The sequence below is a fragment of the Microtus pennsylvanicus genome, chromosome 2, assembly GCF_037038515.1.
Source record: "Microtus pennsylvanicus isolate mMicPen1 chromosome 2, mMicPen1.hap1, whole genome shotgun sequence".
Classification (NCBI taxonomy): domain Eukaryota; kingdom Metazoa; phylum Chordata; class Mammalia; order Rodentia; family Cricetidae; genus Microtus; species Microtus pennsylvanicus.
In genome coordinates, this window is record NC_134580.1 from 61461003 (window position 1) to 61482793 (window position 21791).

Consider the following 21791-nt stretch of genomic DNA (forward strand, 5'->3'; position numbering starts at 1 on the left):
CCCTGAAAATATTTCAGCGGATGAAAGTTGATGCCACTGATAACTTTGTATTATAAGATTATAGACCCTGAAGATACATTGCAGGCAGCTGAGGGAGTGTTGCTCTTTCTTGGAGATAAAGGTGAAGAACTATAGTTTGAAACATAACAGACTAGGAGAAGGTGGAAGTTGGGGAGGTTGGAAAACCAGAGCTTGATGGGGGGGGGGTGCTTTTCAAGATAAAGGCACAGCTAACCCACAAGCCAGTAGTTGAGATGTGTGTACCAGAGAATGGGCCCCATTGATGGCTGCCTTGCCTTGTGAAAGGCTATTCTACTTGAGAATATGCTTTCAGGACCTGATCATTTCAGTTTTGTACCTTTGTTTCCACCATATCAAAAAATGCCAACCAAAGAGTATGAGCTCACGAGTCGTCAGTTTTTCTTGGGTTCTCTCTCTCCCCTCTCCTCTCTCTCCCCTCTTCCTTCTCCCCTCTCCCCTCTCTTCTCTCTTCTCTCTTCTCTCTTCTCCCTTCTCCCTTCTCCCTTCTCCCTTCTCCCTTCTCCCTTCTCCCTTCTCCCTTCTCCCTTCTCTCTCTTCTCTCTCTTCTCTCTCTTCTCTCTCTCTCTCTCTCTCTCTCTCTCTCTCTCTCTCTCTCTCTCTCTCTCTCTCTCTCTGAATATTTCTATTCTCTCTCTTGGTTTTTCAAGACAGGGTTTCTCTGTCCTGGAACTCATTCTAGACCAGGCTGGCCTCAAACTCACTGAGATACACCTGCCTCTGCCTCCCAAGTGCTGGGATTATATGCATGTGCCATCACTATCTGGCTGAATATTTCTATTTTAAATGGAAAATAAAATCCTAAAGATAAAAATATTTATTCACTTTGTCAGCAAAGTCAAGCACTTGCAAAATGGCATGGAAGTAAATGATTTGCTTGACCTTTGTGCTGTGTTCTGAAAGTGTTAGGTAACATGTAGGAACTAGGCAAGGTCTTCGGTTACTTCAAGTCTTATATTTCTGAGGGATTAAACAGAAAGCAGATGGTGGGTGCCTGTAATGAATGCACACCTATTATTAGCTTCCATTTCCCTTCCTGCTTGCAGCAACCAGAATTTCTTATGGGAACCTACGGTCTCCCTGCACTCAGCTGTGTGGCTGAGGTGCACCAGCCTTCCGTGAGCTGGAGCTGGGCCCTGATCCGCAGAGCCTGTCTGCATGCACATTGATGATTAGAGTCATGATATCTGCGTGCACATAGATGATTAGAGTCATATCTGCGTGCACTTGATGATTATAGTCATGATATCTGCGTGCACATCAATGATTAGAGTCATATCTGCATGCACTTGATGATTAGAGTCATGATATCTGCGTGCACATCGATATTATAGTCATGATATCTACATGCACATCGATATAGTCATGATATCTGTGTGCACATCAGTGTTTATAGTCATGAACGGCAGGTAAAACAGTCCCGTTAAAGTGGCTGAAAAAAAATGTTATTCTTAGTGTCCTAGCACAGATTCTCTCCTTTCTGCTTCAGTCATGACAGTGGATGTAACTCAGTTCTCAGGAAATCCAATGAAGAATCCTGATTGGTCAAAATCACTGTCCAAAATGGAGTCAGCATCAAGATCGTAATACAAAATTCAAAAAACAAACCGTATTCTAAGTCACAATTACACGGGGTTCTTAACAACATGTTCCCGTGCAGTTCTCATCTAAGCGAGCAATAAATTTATTTAAAAATGTGTCCATTTGGCTCTTCAATTACTGTAGCTAAAACTTTCTAGGTAATACAGAATCCAATGTTGACACGAAATCCTGTCGCTTTCCAACTGAATGTCATGGTGAGCCCAAACATCTCTGAATATTCTTAAGACGTTTATGAAGATTATCCACCTGGGGACCTCAGTGTAATGACTGTAGTGGCCGAGGAAGCTGGCCCTACCCACAGTGTGCTTGTCCTTATTCGTAAGAGGATGCACATGGGCAGGCTCTGGCAAGAGACACAAACGTCTTCACAGAGATCCACCCATGTGTCCATGGGACAACCTTCCCCACTCGCGTCCTTTGATGTCAGCCATCCTTTATCAGCTGTCTGAAAGTGATACAGCTCCATGCTTCTGACCGTCCTTCACCCGGAGCGTGAGGCCACTGCTTCAAGCTGCACCCAGTAGGAGGCCTTTGCCTCCACCCACCTTTCAGGACTATGGCATTACAGCCTTGGGTTCTTATCAGCATATCTGCTGTGGGCCAATATGCAGGCTTACCCGTCAACCAGGTTCATTTGTTTTCTCCTATCACTTGTTAAGTCGACATTCCAGAAGACCATAGCATGGACTGTGGGGACAGCACACCAGGGGTTTGTCATAGTATGGACTCTGGTGACAGCACAGCAGGAGACCATAGCATGGACTGTGGGGACAGCACAGCAGGAGGAGACCATAGCATGGACAGTGAGGACAGCACAGCAGGGTTTGTCATAGCATAGACTGTGGGGACAGCACAGGAGGAGGAGACCATAGCATAGACTGTGGGGACAGCACAGCAGGAGGGGACCATAGCATGGACTGTGGGGACAGCACAGCAGGGTTTGTCATAGCATAGACTGTGGGGACAGCACAGCAGGAGGAGACCATAGCATAGACTGTGGGGACAGCACAGCAGGAGGAGACCATATCATAGACTGTGGGGACAGCACAGCAGGAGGAGACCATAGCATAGACTGTGAGGACAGCACAGCAGCAGGAGACCATAGCATAGACTGTGGGGACAGCACAGCAGGAGGAGACCATAGCATAGACTGTGGGGACAGCAGGAGGAGACCATAGCATAGACTGTGGGGACAGCACAGCAGGAGGAGACCATAGCATAGACTGTGGGGACAGCAGGAGGAGACCATAGCATAGACTGTGGGGACAGCAGGAGGAGACCATAGCATAGACTGTGGGGACAGCACAGCAGGAGGAGACCATAGCATAGACTGTGAGGACAGCACAGCAGGAGGAGACCATAGCATAGACTGTGGGGACAGCACAGCAGGAGGAGACCATAGCATAGACTGTGAGGACAGCACAGCAGGAGACCATAGCATATACTGTGAGAACAGCACAGCAGGAGGAGACCATAGCATAGACTGTGGGGACAGCACAGCAGGAGGAGACCATAGCATAGACTGTGGGGACAGCACAGCAGGAGGAGACCATAGCGTGGACTGTGAGGACAGCACAGCAGGAGGAGACCATAGCGTGGACTGTGAGGACAGCACAGCAGGAGGAGACCATAGCATAGACTGTGGGGACAGCACAGGAGGAGGAGACCATAGCGTGGACTGTGAGGACAGCACAGCAGGAGGAGACCATAGCGTGGACTGTGGGGACAGCACAGCAGGAGGAGACCATAGCATAGACTGTGGGGACAGCACAGCAGGAGGAGACCATAGCGTGGACTGTGAGGACAGCACAGCAGGAGGAGACCATAGCATAGACTGTGGGGACAGCACAGCAGGAGGAGACCATAGCGTGGACTGTGAGGACAGCACAGCAGGAGGAGACCATAGCATAGACTGTGAGGACAGCACAGCAGGAGGAGACCATAGCATAGACTGTGGGGACAGCACAGCAGGAGGAGACCATAGCGTGGACTGTGAGGACAGCACAGCAGGAGGAGACCATAGCATAGACTGTGAGGACAGCACAGCAGGAGGAGACCATAGCATAGACTGTGGGGACAGCACAGCAGGAGGAGACCATAGCGTGGACTGTGAGGACAGCACAGCAGGAGGAGACCATAGCATAGACTGTGAGGACAGCACAGCAGGAGGAGACCATAGCATAGACTGTGGGGACAGCACAGCAGGAGGAGACCATAGCGTGGACTGTGGGGACAGCACAGCAGGAGAAGACCATAGCGTGGACTGTGGGGACAGCACAGGAGGAGGAGACCATAGCGTGGACTCTGGGGACAGCACAGGAGGAGGAGACCATAGCATAGACTGTGGGGACAGCACAGGAGGAGGAGACCATAGCATAGACTGTGGGGACAGCACAGCAGGAGACCATAGCATAGACTCTGGGGACAGCACAGCAGGAGGAGACCATAGCATAGACTGTGGGGACAGCACAGCAGGAGGAGACCATAGCATAGACTGTGGGGACAGCACAGCAGGAGGAGACCATAGCGTGGACTGTGAGGACAGCACAGCAGGAGACCATAGCATAGACTGTGGGGACAGCACAGCAGGAGGAGACCATAGCATAGACTGTGGGGACAGCACAGCAGGAGAAGACCATAGCGTGGACTGTGGGGACAGCACAGCAGGAGGAGACCATAGCATAGACTGTGGGGACAGCACAGCAGGAGACCATAGCATGGACTGTGGGGACAGCACAGCAGGAGGAGACCATAGCATAGACTGTGAGGACAGCACAGCAGGAGGAGACCATAGCATAGACTGTGGGGACAGCACAGCAGGAGACCATAGCATGGACTGTGAGGACAGCACAGCAGGAGACCATAGCATGGACTGTGAGGACAGCACAGCAGGAGGAGACCATAGCATAGACTGTGGGGACAGCACAGCAGGAGGAGACCATAGCATAGACTGTGGGGACAGCACAGCAGGAGGAGACCATAGCATAGACTGTGAGGACAGCACAGCAGGAGGAGACCATAGCATAGACTGTGGGGACAGCACAGCAGGAGGAGACCATAGCGTGGACTGTGAGGACAGCACAGCAGGAGGAGACCATAGCATAGACTGTGAGGACAGCACAGCAGGAGGAGACCATAGCATAGACTGTGGGGACAGCACAGCAGGAGGAGACCATAGCATAGACTGTGGGGACAGCACAGCAGGAGGAGACCATAGCATAGACTGTGGGGACAGCACAGCAGGGTTTGTCATAGCATGGACTGTGGGGACAGCACAGCAGGAGGAGACCATAGCATAGACTGTGGGGACAGCACAGCAGGAGGAGACCATATCATAGACTGTGAGGACAGCACAGCAGGAGGAGACCATAGCATGGACTCTGGGGACAGCACAGCAGGAGACCATAGCGTGGACTGTGGGGACAGCACAGCAGGAGGAGACCATATCATAGACTGTGGGGACAGCACAGCAGGAGGAGACCATAGCATGGACTCTGGGGACAGCACAGCAGGAGACCATAGCATAGACTGTGGGGACAGCACAGCAGGAGGAGACCATAGCATATACTGTGGGGACAGCACAGGAGGAGGAGACCATAGCATGGACTCTGGGGACAGCACAGGAGGAGGAGGAGACCATAGCGTGGACTGTGGGGACAGCACAGGAGGAGGAGGAGACCATAGCGTGGACTCTGGGGACAGCACAGCAGGGTTTGTCATAGCGTGGACTCTGGGGACAGCACAGCAGGGTTTGTCATAGCATGGACTCTGGGGACAGCACAGCAGGGGTTTGTCTCGAAGCCCTCTGAGCCACCTGCTCATGCATCTTATTTGTGCCTCTGAACTTCCTGTGGGGGTCCCTGCAGGTGACATAAGGGAAGCGAACCTTACAAGAGATAAGAATGAAAACCCAGTGCAGATTGACTTTGTCAACCTGGATCAGACTTCGGGGACTCCAATGACAGGTGTTTTTTTCCTAAAGTATCTAAGCCCAGTACACTTTGAAAAGTTTCCCGGTGTAATACAATCCCCTGTGCACAAAGAAGCATAATGACATTGAAACTCAACACAGGGTACATGTCACCTCCAAGAAAATGCATTCTAGAGATGGGCTACCAGTACTAGCTTAAGGACCTAAAGGTCTGTCCTGGTGTCCATCAAACAGCACAGAGGTGTTTTATTTTTTTGCTGTTAGCTACCTCTGGTCCTGGCTGTGGGAGCTTGTGGGAGCCTCTGGCTATCAGGGTCACTTAGATTACCAGCCACCTCCAGTCCTAATTGTAAGAGCTTGTTCTGACCTGGCCTAACAGATGACCCAGATCACCAGGCTATTAATCACTTTTAATTCTCAACTTTCTAGATGGGAGAACAGGTTTTTCGTCTTTCCCATTAAAAAGAAACCCTGGCCGGGCGGTGGTGACGCACGCCTTTAATCCCAGCACTCGGGAGGCAGAGGCAGGCAGATCTCTGTGAGTTCGAGGCCAGCCTGGTCTACAAGAGCTAGTTCCAGGACAGGAACCAAAAGCTACGGAGAAACCCTGTCTTGAAAATCAAAAAAAGAAAAAGAAAAAAGAAAAAAAAGAAACCCTGCTGCTTAATGTTTCTGGTTTCTCCAGAGATCTGTGGGCAAAATGATCTTCATGCTCTGCTCCCAGGACGTCTCTTAACCCTTCTGTGATTGCTTTCCCACAGACAGCTAGCCTAAGAGACGTGTCCACACTGACGCCATAGTGGGAAACTCATCCCACGTGGGTCACCTGATGCTTCTACCAGGGCCCCCTGACTATAGTAAGCCAGACGCTCCTTTAGAAAATAGCCATCTCAAGCCGGACGGTGGTGGTGTGTAACATGAGGGGCCTGCTTTGTTGGGGTTTCTGTGATGCCCGGTTCCCACAGTCATTAGGTGCCAAAGAAAATACACAGAAATCTATATTAATGATAAAACTGATTGGCCCATTAGCACAGGCTTCATATTAGCTCTTATAACTTATATAGCCCATTATTCTTATCTATGTTAGCAACATGGCTCAGTACCTTTTTCAGCGAGGCAGGTCACATCCTGCTTCTTCAGTGATCTGGGCAGGACTGGGGAGGAATGGGCTTCCTCCTTCCCAGCATTTTCCTGTTCTCATTGCCCTACCTTTACTTCCTGTCTGGTTGACCCACCTATACTTCCTGCCTGGCCAATCAGCATTTATTTAAAACATGGTTGACAGAATACAGCCAATTCTCCCGCACAAGTGGTGCACACCTTTAATCACAGCACTGGGAGGCAGAGACAAGTGAATCTCTGTGAGTTCGAGGCCAGCCTGGTCTACAAAGAGAGTTCCAGGACAGACTCCAAAGCTACAGAGAAGCCCTGTACTCCCTCCCAAAATAAATAAAAATTGTTTTCCTTCAAACCCTATATATCCTGTCTTTGATTCTCTCACTCATGTTTGCTAAAATTGCCAGTGAACATCTCTGTTTGCCACAAACACTCACAGCTACTGGATCTGCTGGACCAAAAGTACCAGATGGAGTGTTGCTTCTGTTGTTGCCTGCATTTGCTTCAGAGCCATCAGGCCTGGTTCTTCAAGACTGGCAGCTGTAGGGGTGACTTGGGTTAAAGTATCCCACTCAAATGTTACATATGTCTTTAAACCCAAGAATAGCTCCAAGTGGGGGGTTGCTATGTTCTTTTTTTAATTGATTTTTATTGAGCTCTACATTTTTCTCTGCTCCCCTCCCTGCCTCTCCCCTCCCTCCTTCAACCCTCTCCCAAGGTCCCCATGCTCCCAATTTACTCAGGAGATCTTGTCTTTTTCTACTCCCCATGTAGATTAGATCTATGTAAGTCTCTCTTAGTGTCCGCATTGTTGTCTAAGTTCTCTGGGATTGTGGTTTGTAGGCTGGTTTTCTTTGCTTTATGTTTAAAAACCACCTATGAATGAGTACATGTGATAATTGACTTTCTGTGTCTGGGTTACCTCACTTAAAATAGTGTTTTCTAGCTCCATCCATTTTCCTACAAAATTCAAGATGTTGTTATTTTTTTCTGCTGTGTAGTACTCCATTGTATAAATGTACCACATTTTCCTTATCCATTCTTCGGTCGAGGGACATTTAGGTTATTTCAGGTTCTGGCTATGACAAACAAAGCTGCTATGAACATAGTTGAGAACATGTCCTTTTGGCACTATTGAGCATCCTTTGGATATATACCCCAAAGTGGTATTACTAGTAGGGTCTTGAGGAAGGTTGTTTCCTAATTTTCTGAGAAATCACCACACTGACATCCAAAGGGGCTGGACCATCTTGCATTCCCACCTGCAATGCAGAAGGGTTCCCTTTTCCCCACAACCTCTCCAGCATAAATTGTCTTCAGTGTTTTTGATCTTGGCCACAGGTGTAAGATGGAATCTCAGAGTTGTTTTGATTTGCATTTCTCTGATGACTAAGGATGCTGAACATTCCTTAAGTGTGAGAGACATTTCAGCCATTTTAGATTCCTCTGTTGAGAGTTCTCTGTTTAGGTCTGTACTCCATTTTTTTTTATTGGATTATGTGATCTTTTGGTGACCAATTTCTTGAGTTCTTTGTATATTTTAGAGATCAGACCTCTGTCTGATGTGGGGTTAGTGAAGATCTTTTCCCATTCTGTAGGCTGTCGTTTTGTCTTGTTGACTGTGTCCTTTGCTTTATAGAAGCTTTTCAGTTTCAGGAGGTCCCATTTATTAATTGTTTATCTCAGTGTCTGTGCTGCTGGGGTTATATTTAGGAAGTGGTCTCCTGTGCCAATGCATTCAAGTGTACTTCCCAGCTAAGTTGTTTTCTTAGTGATGGCAAGAATGTCTTTCCAACAACTCAGGTGTCTTTCCCTCTTGGAGAATACATGAAGGGACCTGCATTGGCCCAAGATGTTCCAAGACCCAGCACAAAAGAAATTGATTTGTCCTAAAGGGACAAAGGACAGGGAATAAAAGACAAAGGCAGGGGATAGAGGATGAGGGAGAAGGGGAAGGGAGCAAGGGAGAGGCGAAAGGGATGTTTGACCCAGAGGGACAAAGAACTGCCTCTGGATGAAGAGGAGACAGATGTGGCCCATTGGCAAATGGTGGTGTATAAATGCAAAGGGGGAAACCCCGTACTAGGGTAAGTTGTTTCATTGTAATTGGGCATGTTCATTGGGTGAGTCAAAGGGGGATTTTGATTGCTGGACTTCAACATTTTGATAACTGGACCTTGGCAGTCAGCCTCAGGTGGAGGAAGTGGCCAAATAAGAGAATGGACCACAGTGGCTAGCTTTAGGGGTGTAATCTAATGGTTTTTATCAAGGCAGAGGAAATGGGGGAGAAGGCAAGGCCTGCCAGAGCCATGCCTGCTATACTCAGACCGGCTAGAGCTCCTTCAGTAGATACCAACCTAACTCACAGTAATAACCTGTCGGGAATTCCAGTGAAGCTGGGGGCGCCTGTCTTGGTGGGAGTTAGTTATCTCCCTCTCTGGCTCACACGAGTCTGTGAACACTAATGTTCTTCACTCAGCTTCTGGTGGGCTTTTATTTTGTGTATTTCCAGGAGCTCTTATAAATGAGGGAGGCGAGCGTCTGGGCTGTGATAGCAGTGCCAGGTCAGTCACCCATGGTGGAAGGAAAGAGTAAGGGAGTCCAGATGTTCGGTGGTGCTCACTTCAGATCATGATCTGTTTCAGGTGGCAATGTGACATCAATGGAGGTGAAGCAGAGATGCCTGCTGCTGCACGGCACTGGCTAGAAGCCTTGTCAACATCTGTGTGCTATTTCATACTGCTGACCGTCCCTTCTTTCGTTAAACTGCCATTGGCTCGATTATATGCTTGGCTTTGGATTCCTGCTTTTCTAGCCACTCAATTTCCTCAGTCTGGAATTTTCTCTTACATTTGTCTGTTTCCTTTTTTGTAATTTGGTCTCATTTTCACATTTCTTGTTTTTCTTTTTCCTTCTCAGACAGTCCAGGCTGGCCTTGAACAAGTGAACTGGCTGGTTTTAGGACAACTTGCACAAGCTAGAGTCATCTAGTGAGGAAGGAGCCTCAGGTGAGAAAACGCCTCAGAAGTATCAGTCCGTAGGAAAGCCTGTAGGGCATTTTCTTTGCTTTTATATTCTCTTCTTTCTTTTCTTTCTTCTTTTTTGTTTTTCTTGGTTTTTCAAGACAGGGTTTCTCTGTAGCTTTGGAGCCTGTCCTGGAACTAGCTCTTGTAGACCAGGCTGGCCTCGAACTCACAGAGATCCGCCTGCCTCTGCCTCCTGAGTGCTGGGATTAAAGGTGTGCGCCACCACCGCCTGGCACTAGTAGCTGCTTTTAAAACGTGTGTAATACATAATATGAAATTCTCATTTTGCCTGTTTGATATGTATGGCTTGGTGGCATTTAATGTATTCAGTGTTATGTAGCCATCACCACAATCATTCTAGAATATTTCTATCACCAGAGAACAAAATCCTACCCATGCTGTATAGCCATGCTCTTCCAGCAAACACTAATCTGCTGGTGCAGCCTTGGTCTGGCTTCTCACTTAGTATAACGGTTTTAGGTTCATCCACATTGCAAGCCTTGTGTCAATACTTGGTTCTTTTTATGGCTGGATAATGTTACAATATAGTCATATACTTCTGTTTGTTCTTCTTTGTCCTGTTTTGATGGATATTTGGTTTGTTTCCTCTTTTTCACCACTGTAAGTAGCACTGTGGTAAGCATCCATAATCTATTGGTTACTGCTGTGATAAAATACCACGACCAAAGGAAACTGAAGAGTTTATTTTGGCTTATGTTTCCAGACGGCTGGATGTCCATCGTGGTGGGGAAGGCCTTGAGAAGTAACAGGAAGTCTAGAGATGACATCTCACTGCACACAGGAAGCAGAGAGAAAACTGGAACTGGATTGGAATTATAAACTCTAGAGACTACTCTTGGCATACCTCCTCCAGCAAGTCTCCACATCCTAGAAGTTCTATAACTTACCCCAACAGCACCACCACCGGGAACTGGATTTTCAAATACATGAGCCTGTGAGGGAAGATTCCTCATTCAAACCACCGCACGTGGATTCACATTATCTTAACTGTTTCAATGCTCCAAAGACCGAGCGCTGTTTAAGAATAACTGAAATATCACACCTACTGTCAATATTTACTATCTTAAGAAAAACTGACCTTGTGCTGTGTTTGTAATTTTCTTGAATAAGTGTCTGTGTACAAACCTGGTAATAGGCTGATATGATCTTACGCCTCTTTTTAATTGTTTTTGCAATAATCAAATTATCTTTCAAGTTTTCTATAGTCAGTATTTTGCTTTTTATACCTTTATCTCTATTGCTATATCTATATCCATCTTATATCCTCTGTCTTTTCACCAATAAATAGTTATATCTGCATGCTAAGTTGAATCCGGGTTTGACTGCTGCTAAAATTATTTCTTAGATGATGCCATATGACTTTCTAATGGAGTACTTAGTCTTGTCTCTCTTTTGGGGGATGTTATGAGCCATGAATCTGCACTAAAAATCCCTTAATTCATAAATGGCTGAAAAGGGTGATTGTCTAATGCTAGCATTCTTTCTTCAACTGTTAACTATGAATATGTAATACTATTAAAATAAACTGTGTGTATATATACATACATATACTTTTTAAATATATGACTTTGTATAATTGTATTATATTTACTTATTTACTTATTTTGTGTGTGTGCATTTGTGTAGAAGCACACCTGTGCCATGGTTAGTGTGTAGAGATCAAAGGACAACTTCCAGCAGTTGTATTGCACACAAACCTTCCACTCTATAGACCTTGGGATTGACCATGCCGTCAGGCTTGGTGACAAACACCTTTACTCACTGGGCCACCTCATTGGACTACATATACTTTTTAAAAAAAGAGTAATTCCTTCATTCATAACTTATTTGGTTATTCAGAGAGATAATTCATATAAAGAAAACAGGACAAGTGTTTGGTTCTAATTCCCAGTTTTGAATACAAGTTGATTTGTTGGTATCTCACAATTTCCACAATGAATTTTTATTACATCATCTTGGTTGATATTTTTCAAGCTATTGCAATCATTGTCTTTATTGATGCTCATGCCATCCTTGCCATTAGGAAGCAATTCAAGCTGAATCCTTGGGTCCTTTTGCGTTGCCTTCTCACAGTTGCCTTGTTTCCCAAGTAAGGCGTTCTGAGATCCTATTGTAGATTTCCTGCCCAAGGGCTAAAGTCACTCATATCCTACAGGACCTTCCCATTGTAGCTACCACAGTCTGAGCAGCACTTGGCTGACCATTGTTCCTAGGTCTTCTTAGTAAATTAAACTGGAGTTCTTGCTGAGGCTTCCAACTCAAGCCCAGAACTTCATCTTCCTCACACTCACCCTGAGTTGGTGAACGCCCTCTGATCACCTTGATTCAAAGCAATTACTTCCACCTTGAAGTCTACAAGCTCCTTCAAGAATCTCACTTGTGTGTGTCTTATCCTTTCTGCCAATTGCTAAGTAGTGTGAGGCTAGAGCCATATGTTTTTACTTTTTGATACAGTAAGATAAAATTCCTAAAATACTGTTATAATCCTGACATATAAACACCTTTATGTCTTCTTCATATCCTTCAAGATACAGAACCATATTATACATATGCTACAATTTCAGTTGTTAAATGAATACTTAAAATTTAGATTTATGTTCAACTTCTCATATATTAAGTACTAAAAACTCAGCTTCAGTAGCAAAATCTTCAGTTTAAAAATATTAAAGTTGCCAGGCATGGTTCACACTTGGAAAGTATTGGCAGGCAGATCTCTGAGTTCAAGGCCAGCCTGATCTACAGTGTGACTTTCAGGACAGCCAGAGCTACACAAAACAAACAAACAAACAAACAAACAGAAGAAGAATATTAAAGCTGTTTGAAACATTTTACTTAACAGATACAAAATAATTCTAAACATTTACAGCTCGTACAATGGCATAACTTTTATGTTTTTAAAAAAAGTTGACATCAGGAAATAAGAAATACTAAAGATCACAGTGACATTCCAATATAAAGCTTCAACAGAATTATGAAAGAAGTACTGGGAGAAAATCCTGAAACCAGCCTTGGTTGAAGTAAAACAGACAATGCTAAGTTTTAAAATGTGAGATCATACTTCGGTCTGTAAACATATTTAACTTCGCATTTTCATTCAGTTGGGTGCATAAAGTGATTTCTCAAATGTCATTTAAATGAACCCTTCAAAGGTTTGGTTTTAAAAATAAAAGAGGTAGGGAGCGGAAGCTTCGGAGGATTTATTTTGGCAGCTCTTCGATAATGATGCGAGATACTGAGTTCCATCCAGTAGAAGCATCTCCTTTAGGGTAGTCAGAGCAGGTGCCGACCCAGATGGCCACATCCACCAGCCCAGCACCGATGCCTTCACACAGTCCTTCCACTACAAACAGAACCATCACAACTCTTTAGAACAAAAGCAAAACCATTCCTTCCGCACCTACTGAAGAACATCAGTTATAATCCTGTTTGGTGGAAAGCTAACTAAAGATTCTAGTACCTGACAGGGATTTCGTAATAAAGGTCTCTTTTTCTTTTTTTAAAAGATTTATTTATTTATTATGTGTACAACATTTTCCTTCCATGTATACCCACACACCAGAAAAGGGCACCAGATCTCATTACAGATGGTTGTGAGCCATCATATGGTTGTTGGAAATTGAACTCACGACCTCTGGAAGAGCAGTCAGTGCTCTTAACCACTGAGCCGTCTCTCCAGCCCCAAAGGTCTCTTTTTCTTAAGAAGTTGGCACGTAAATATTTTTGAAGGCAGGTACATTATTACTATGCTATTTCCTCAGTGGGCAGTGTTCTCAAACCAGAATGTGTTTTGTTATAGACAGATGGTTTAAAATCAAAGAACAATTTACCAAATCATACAGGAAGCCTGCAGTTTCAACTGTCAAGACTTCCCAACTTTGGAAGAGACCTGAACCAGAGCCCAAATCAAGATATGCAGGTCTTTTAAAAGAAAGCCCTTTCCAGCACTGATCCGTAGAGCTGATGATATGCAAATCAAGAATAGGACTTTTATGTGGTTGAAAGAAATCCTAGCTTAATCTTATGCCAGTGATTCAATGTGTGAATCTATTTTACGCATTCTTTTTTGCAAAAAATTATACATATGTATATATGTATGTATATCTATCAATCACCTGTCTATCATCTATTCATCCATCCATCTAACAATTTATCTATCTATCTATCTATCTATCTATCTATCTATCTATCTATCTATATCACCTGTCTGTCTGTCTGCCTGCCTGCCTGTCTGTCTGTCATCATGATCAATAGGTGTGTGTATGTAGGTGTGGATACACCTGTGCCACAGTGCCCATATGGAGATCAGAGGAACACTTATCACAGGAGTTGGTCCTTTCCTTCCATCATATGGGTCCCAGGGATCTAACTCGGGCTATCAGTCTCAGGGATAAGCACCTTCTATGGCTAAACCATCTCACCGACCTTTAACAGGATTCCTGTAATTAAAAAGAAACCTGGCTTTTTGTTCTGTTCTGTTTTGATGCTGTATCCTCCCATGTCCTCTGGGCTCTCCCCCACGGACATACACCTTGCAGTCCATCTTACCAAAGTTCTTTGCTCACAGCTGAAAAAGAGTTCATGATTGGTCACTAAAGCAAGCAGAGAGACATGCTTCCTTGGATGTCTGTGTGAAGTGAGAAAGCAACCTGGGTTGGCAGATTCCTACAGACAGTGAATGGTGGCAATGGAAGCCATACAGTGGCTGTGTAGCTTGCCTGTGGGTTGAGATGAATGTGCTCACGTGCCTGTTAGATTCCACCCTAGGGAGGTCAGTGCAGTCCAGCTGAGCCCCCTTAAGGCCTAGAAACATGCCCACTTAACCCTGTGGCCAAAGAACTCCAGACAGGTGTGGGCTTAGTATCAGTCTCACAGTGAGTCAAGTGGTTAAATGCCTACTTTAACAAATCAAACCCCCCTTAGCTCGATCTTCCTGGAGGAGTATCAGGCATTTTCCAAGCTTCCCCGATGAGCCTGCTGTGTAGCCATGGCTGAGAACCAGAGCCACCGCTCGACAGAATCACTGCCTGTGGTTGTCATTTCTAACTTGTCATTGACTTTCAGCTTTGGGACACATCGCCACAACCAGGGCTTTTTGTTGTTATTTATTTTGCTTTTAAGACACGGGTGTTGGCGACTGACGCGCTAGTGGAAATCAGACATCCCCACAGGCAGATCCGAGGCACGCTCTGCCACTGTCATACATACCTGAAGAAGTACGGTGGATATTGATTGTTGAATTTAATTCAGGGCTTCCTTGATCCAGATAGATGATGGCTTCAATGGGAAGAGGTCCTGAACACTCGGCTCCATTAAATGTGAAATACCAGCGCTGGCAGCACGCGTTTCTGCACTTTAGCCGAAGCGAGCCGCTGAACAGGACTCGCAGAGCGCTGTTGGAGCGCATCTTCGTGAACGTGCACTCCTGCACAGCAGAAAACCAGCTGGACGCGTTCCATTTTAACTCAAAAGATACTGCGACCATCAAGTTAGAGAGGCTAACCCAGAGCAACGGCAACAGTCTGGAATTTGGGGGAGGTCCATGAGACTCCACTGACCAACAGCTCAAAAAGAGGTTTCTGGGATTGGGCTTTTTATTTGATAGTCTATGATGTCTAGGCCATTTGTGCTCCTTTACATTTTAAAATGTAAAATGTCTCTGAGGGGCAAGTTCCCTGCCCAAGGATAGCCAGTTCCTACAATGCTGGATTGTACAGACTACAGACGATAACAAGTGTCCTGTTTTCACTTCTCAGAACAAGTTTGTTTGACCCATCTGCACCCGTCTGAGTTTGATCACTTGTGGGCGGAGTTTCACAGGCTTAAAGTACGACAGGATGTATGCTTGCCCCTGATTGGACCTGACAGGAAATACAATGGATTATGGGTTTTCCTTCTTAAGCCGGTGCAAACCGATATTTGGGGTCATTTCCCAGAAACCTGGCTATGGACCTGGCTGGAGCCCATTTGGCTTTATACTATGGTAGTGGTCTCATTCTCAATCCCTGGGACTAACACTGTCTTCCACTTTTAGGCCTGAAGCTACAGTAGGATGTGTTAGACTAAATTTAAATTTATGTAATGGTAAGATTAGAATGTTGGTTATTGTCTAACCTGAAAAAATACTATGCTTTCTTTTTGCATTTGCTTTAAGTAAATACTTTTATGAAATTAACTGAAATGTTATCAAACTCTTCATTAATTTTAAGTAAAAAAAATCACAAATTATTGTCCCGCATCTTTTTATTTAAAGTTCTTTAGCAAAAAAAAAAAAAAAAGACACTGACTTACAAAACTCCTACATTTTGCTTCAACTTTAATATAATTTGAACTTTGCTTACCACAATTTTCCCAAGATCGATGCCATAATTCAGAGAACTCCACGAACACTGCTTGTAGTTTGGGGTCCAGGATTCCTCAAAACTTTCCCGTAGGCACTCCCCCTTTTCTCCTTTGAATCCATCCCGACCTGGAATTCCGGGTGTCCCAGGGATGCCATTGGCGCCAGGGTTCCCGTCGCGACCAGGAACTCCGGCTGGTCCCTGTAAGCACATTCCATTGTACTGCAGTACAAGGAGAAGGGGGAAAGCAACAGTAAATCAGATGCAAAGTCAGTATGGGGTGCAGGGATGTAGTTCAGCGGCAGAGCTTTTGCCCAGCATGCACAAGGCTCAAGGTTTGATTCCCAGTGTTAAGTTGGGACCATAGCCTCCAGCCCCTGGCATCCATCCCAGTCCCCTAGCCTGGGAGTTGCATTGCTCTAGACTCCAAATCCCAGCATGCCAGGTCCTGATCCCCTCCCTGGGGCGGGGGAGAGGATCAGGACCATTCCCATAGGGTATTTAAATGGGCTCCCAAAGGAGAAACATGTGGTTTGGGGTTCGCATGGGCTCCCTGCTGTTCTGTCTCTCTGCCATGCGCTAGGCCACAAGAGTGTCATTCTTTTTTATTTTTTAAGAGAGTGTCATTCTTAATAAGACGATGGGCATTTTGATTTGGTTTGATTTGACCTAATTGGACTTCTTGTGCCAGCGGAGCTGCCTTTTCTTAGTTTTTACTTAACGCCCAGTGCAAAATAAGTAAACAAGGAAATACATTCATGACGGTGTAAATAAACAATATAGAAGGTTCTGGTGATCACAACTACATTTATTTTTAATCTGTCAAGAGTCCCTTTAAAGCACCTTGTCCATGTTCTGACAAGTTACTCTGGAAAACTCATGTTAAGGTTATCTAGAAGACATTATCACTTCTTTATATGTTTTTACTGCACACACTTACACAAATCGGAAACATATTTTCATGTCTTTTTCTATTTATGATTATAAATAATTTTAACTAGCTGTCTTCCAAGGTACACATCCTTGATTTTTTTTCTTTTTTCTTTTTAATTTTTTGAGACAGGGTTTCTCTATAGCTTTGGAGCCTGTCCTGGAACTAGCTCTTATAGACCAGATTGACCTCAAACTCACAGAGATCCACCTGCCTCTGCCTCCCGAGTGCTGGGATTAAAGGTGTACGCCACCACCACCAGGCTTGATCTTTTTTTAATTTAAATTTTGTTCTTACTATTTTATGAGTATGGTAGCATGCCTGGCTTGTGCCGGCTAGAGGAGGGATCAGAGCTCTTGGAGCTGGAATGACAGACAGGCAGTTGTGAGCTGTCATATGAGTGCTGGGAATTGAACGTGGCTCCCCGGAAAAACAGCCAGTGCTTTTCAACAGCTGAGCCATCTCTCCAGCCCCCAATAGTCTACGTTTGTTCCTTATAATTCCACATTTTATCAAGCATTTATATTCTATAAATGCACTTTTATAATATTATACTTTTTTTTTTCTTTCAAGACACATTCAGATATCAGCATTCAGTCATTATGCTGGCCTGTCACCTGTCAGGATGCACTTGCCAGTACTCAGGTGGTACTCAGATCTGCTCAGGGCCTGACAAAGTCATCAGTTACATGGTCACCTCGCTACAGCTAAGTCCCCTTTAAAAGGCAGGGCCTGCCCACCTCCTCTCTCTGTGTCTCCTCTCTCTGTTTTCCTCTTGCAGGCACAGGCCAGTTTTTAAATTATAACAAGGCACGGTTTTTCTGTGTAGCCCTGCCTGGCTGTCCTGGAACTCGCTCTGTAGACCAGTCTGGCCTAGAGCTGCCTGCCTCTACCTCCTGAGTGTTGGGATTAAAGGTGTGCATTATCATACATTTTTTTAAAACATAATTCTTTGTTGATCCTTTGGGAATTTCACATCAAGCACTCTGATTCCACTCACCTCCCAGCCCCTCCACATCCACTCCTCACCCTTGCAGCATCAAAACAAAACAAACAAACATACAAAAATCTTTAATACTCAGTTTTTGGGTGCTTAATTCTGTTTTTTGTTATAAATATTTTCCCCTTCTCCTCTCCTATAAATATTGATATAATGAAAATACTTATCCACATAGACTTGTTCTGCTTTTGAGTGACTTCCTTAAGATTAATAAAACCTTAGCAGTCAATAATTATCTTTTTTTTAAAAAAAATTATTTTTATTTTATGTGCATTGGTGTTTTATCTGCATGTATGTCTGTGTGAAGGTGTCAGATCCCATGGAACTGGAGTTACAGATAGTTGTGAGCTGCCATGTGGGTGCTAGGATTGAACCTGGGTTGTTTGGAAGAGCAGCCAGTGCTCTTAACTGCTGAGCCATTTCTCCAGGCCCTGAATCCACCCCCCCCCCCCCAACGCAAGACAGGGTTTCTCTGTGCAACAGCCCTGGCTGTCCTGGAACTCACTCATTGACCAGGCTGGCCTCAAACTCACAGAGATCTGCCTGCCTCTGCCTCCTGAGTTCTGGGATTGAAGGCGTGCGCCACCACCACCTGGCTAATAATTATTCTGTATTGCATTATCTCTAAGTTGGATACCCTTTCATGCGCTTCTCCTATTTTGATGTAAAGAAGGATGTAGCAGGATAGCACTTTTCCAACCCCTTCCGTCCCCATAAATAGCAGTCTGTGGCCCAGTTTCATGTGACTACCTGTCTTCAACAGATAGGTAATAATCAACCAAACCATCTGTAAGAGCTAGAATTCTCTGTTTTGTTGTTCATTTTGTATCTGTTGTAAAATTTAAATGCATACATTCTAGAACTATTTTCTTTTTATTTTAATACTAGCCTCACTCATTTCTAGATATGTGAGACCAGGCCATTTACCCAGCATTCCAATGCCTGGGGATAATCAAGCATTCTTGTCTTAAAGTTAGTGGTTGGTAGTACACCACTGTAATCCCTGTACTCGGGAGGCAGGGGCAGGAGGAGCCAGAGCTCAGGATTCTCCCAACGGAGCAAATTTGAGACGAGCCTGGGATACATGAGACTGCTCCTACACACACACACACACACACACACACACACACACACACACACACACACACACATACACACACACGGGGGGGGGGGAGCACGTGTCCATATTACAGTAATGGGGCTTGAACATAGATTCTCATGCATGTTAGGCAAGTGGTCAACCACTGACCTACAACAGCGATACTTGAGCTTCCTTCGTCCAGTTCCCGTGCCTACCCTCAAATTAGTTCCCACGAAAACAAGGGTGCCATTAATTAGACCTTTCAAATGCAATGCGTTCCAAATAAATTCTTACTTTAACGTTACCCTAGTAAATTTCTCTAGTATATTTCAGATTTTTAACTCCTCTCAGGCAAGATGTTACATAGAGTGAACTTTGTCTTTTCCCAATTTAAAACCCTAGTCCCAATAGATGTTTGGAGTCCTCTGTGAACGTCAGTCAACAGTGAATGGAAGTTCCCTCCCGCTCCCCGTTTCTTATATTGGCCACCAGGGGGCAGAACTTCGAGGGCGCGTGAAAGGGAGGCTTTGACAGCGCCTGTACAAAGAAGTTACTTTATACACGCTGTTGAAGTCTTCCTGATGACTGTGTGGACTTTTTCTGTCACCAAGACCAAATCCAATCTACAGGATGCACCTGAGGCCGGCTGCACAGTACGCTTTGCCAAGTTGGGTTAGAGTTGTGGGGAACCACAGGTACTATAAAATCCTTATAGCGGAGAATGTTAGCTTTAAGGGGAAAGGTGCTTTTTTTCTGTATCTAAACTACACATTCACAGCATGCAAACTGCACATGGACCACGCTCATGTGGCACATTTTTTTTTAAACAATTTAGGTACTTAAAATAGAACTGGAGCCCCAACACAGTGTGCTTTTGTAGGACAAAATTATATATCATAGCAGAAGACAACGACAAAAACAAACAAAACGCTCCACCGCTGTGTGAAGCTTCAGAGATCCTCCTCCCCCCGCCCCAAGCGCTTTTGAATCCCGTTTAGAATTAGTTCTCAGGGAGCTTGCTTTATTAGCTTAGCCTAGAATGTCAGTTTAAGAAAGTCGAATCTTTAAAAAAAAAAATCACCAAATGCCCAGTCTTCTCATGTATTGCAATGCCTGACAACCATATAGATTGGCTCAAGGCCTGGAGTTTATGATGTGCCAAGGACTACAGATCTGTCGCTGGTTTGCTCTTGCATGGGGTAGAAAACTGGGTTTGTTGACTTTCAGAGTTAGGGGGAAAGGCTTTATGCAAACAGGCTTTCCCACAGGTTAGCCCCTCAGAAAGAGCTTGGGACGTTTGCTTTCCCTGTAGCTCCATTGCTGCTTTCCCTGTAGCTCGATTGCGATTGCAGTGTTCCTGTCTGGCAGCCACAAGCTGAAGACCGGACTGCGCTTCTGCTTTAAACAGGACAGGCGAAAGGGGTCCTGGGGAGGGCTCTCACTGGCACCCTTCATCTCCACCCCACCTCCTCCCCACACCCCGCGCCCCCGTACAGCTTCAAACCCTCAGTACCATTCCTGGCCCGAGCTCAAGACCGTCGAGGAGTCAATTGCCGTTCATAACTCCCCAGGAAGATGACCCGAAGTGACTCATAATCTTCAAGTTACAAAGAGCTGAACACATGTTTTGTGGGGGTTGTCTCTCCTCCAGGCAGACGTGGCCACCAGTCCCAACAAAGGACACGTTGCACAGCCTTGGCCCAGGCCCAGGCGATCAGCTGGCCTAGGGTCTTTCTCTGGCCTGCTTTTGAAATCAGCCAAGTAGCTCAATCTACTCCAGCTGCAACCACAACGTTCCCTACTTCTCTCAAGAGTGGCCTCTCCTGAGGCCAGAAATTCCTGGGCGCCTACAGTTTTGGGACATCTCACCTAACCCACGTCGCATCTCTCCGATGGTCTCTCATTACGGTCCCCCTGGATCCTTCCCCACCCACAGACTCAGACAAGGCTGGAGACTCCACTTAAGATACTTAACGGGCTGTCCTACCCTCACCCCTACGGTCAGCACCACCAACAGCCGTTTTGATGGCCTCCCAGGGCGTGCACGGCTGGGTCCTCTCCAGCACTAGGTCAGAACCCACTCTCAGACTCACCAGGTCTACCACCTCCCTCTGTCGGATCTGCGCTTTTTGCTTCACCTTGGGGTTCTCGGAGGCGCTGGACTCGGAGGGCAACTGCAGCAGCAGCACCAGGAAGAGGCCGAGCAGCAGCTGCGGGGAGGCGGTGCGCTCTTGGGGGTGCATGGTGTGCGGTGGCTGCTAAGCGCCGAGTAGGAGGTAGGGCGGTCGCCGGAGCCCGGCTTTGGTCGGTTGTCTGGCCCAGCTCGGCAACCCGCAGCATCAATGCTCCTTTCACTGAGCACCGCCCTTCCTTCTTCACTCCCGCCCCCTGGACACCCAGATCTTGCATACTGCAATAGGCCAGGGTCCTGGGCTCGAGCCCGCCCCTCCTCCGCAGCTCCGCCCGCCCAGACCCTCGCTGCCTTGTGACTGTGGTCCAGAACCACAGATGAGGGGGAATCAAGACAGCACGTGTCTTAAATCTGGTCCAGGAGTCTAGACGGCAAGTGTCTTAAATCTGGGCCAGGAATCACCTTTGGGTTTTTTTATTCCTAGCAAAGCTTTGGCAGAGAGAGAGAGAGAGAGAGAGGGAGGGAGGGAGGGAGGGAGGGAGGGAGGGAGGGAGGGAGGGAGGGACAGAGAGAGA

General features: G+C 45.8%; 1 protein-coding gene across 2 annotated transcripts; it reads right to left on the minus strand.

Annotated features, from left to right (window-relative positions):
• Window positions 1-12549: 12549 nt before the first annotated feature.
• On the minus strand, window positions 12550-21453 carry Cthrc1 (collagen triple helix repeat containing 1). 2 transcript variants are annotated; one of them, XM_075963627.1, is made up of 4 exons: window positions 21179-21453; window positions 16074-16295; window positions 14941-15157; window positions 12550-13075 (listed from the first exon to the last, which is right to left on the minus strand). In XM_075963627.1, exons 1-4 carry the CDS (start codon window positions 21326-21328, stop codon window positions 12933-12935), a joined length of 732 nt encoding a protein of 243 aa, XP_075819742.1. In that variant the 5' UTR covers window positions 21329-21453; the 3' UTR covers window positions 12550-12932. The 2 variants fall into 2 exon arrangements, with proteins under 2 accessions (XP_075819742.1, XP_075819743.1); XM_075963628.1 differs by having other exon boundaries at window positions 21224-21434.
• Window positions 21454-21791: the final 338 nt, after the last annotated feature.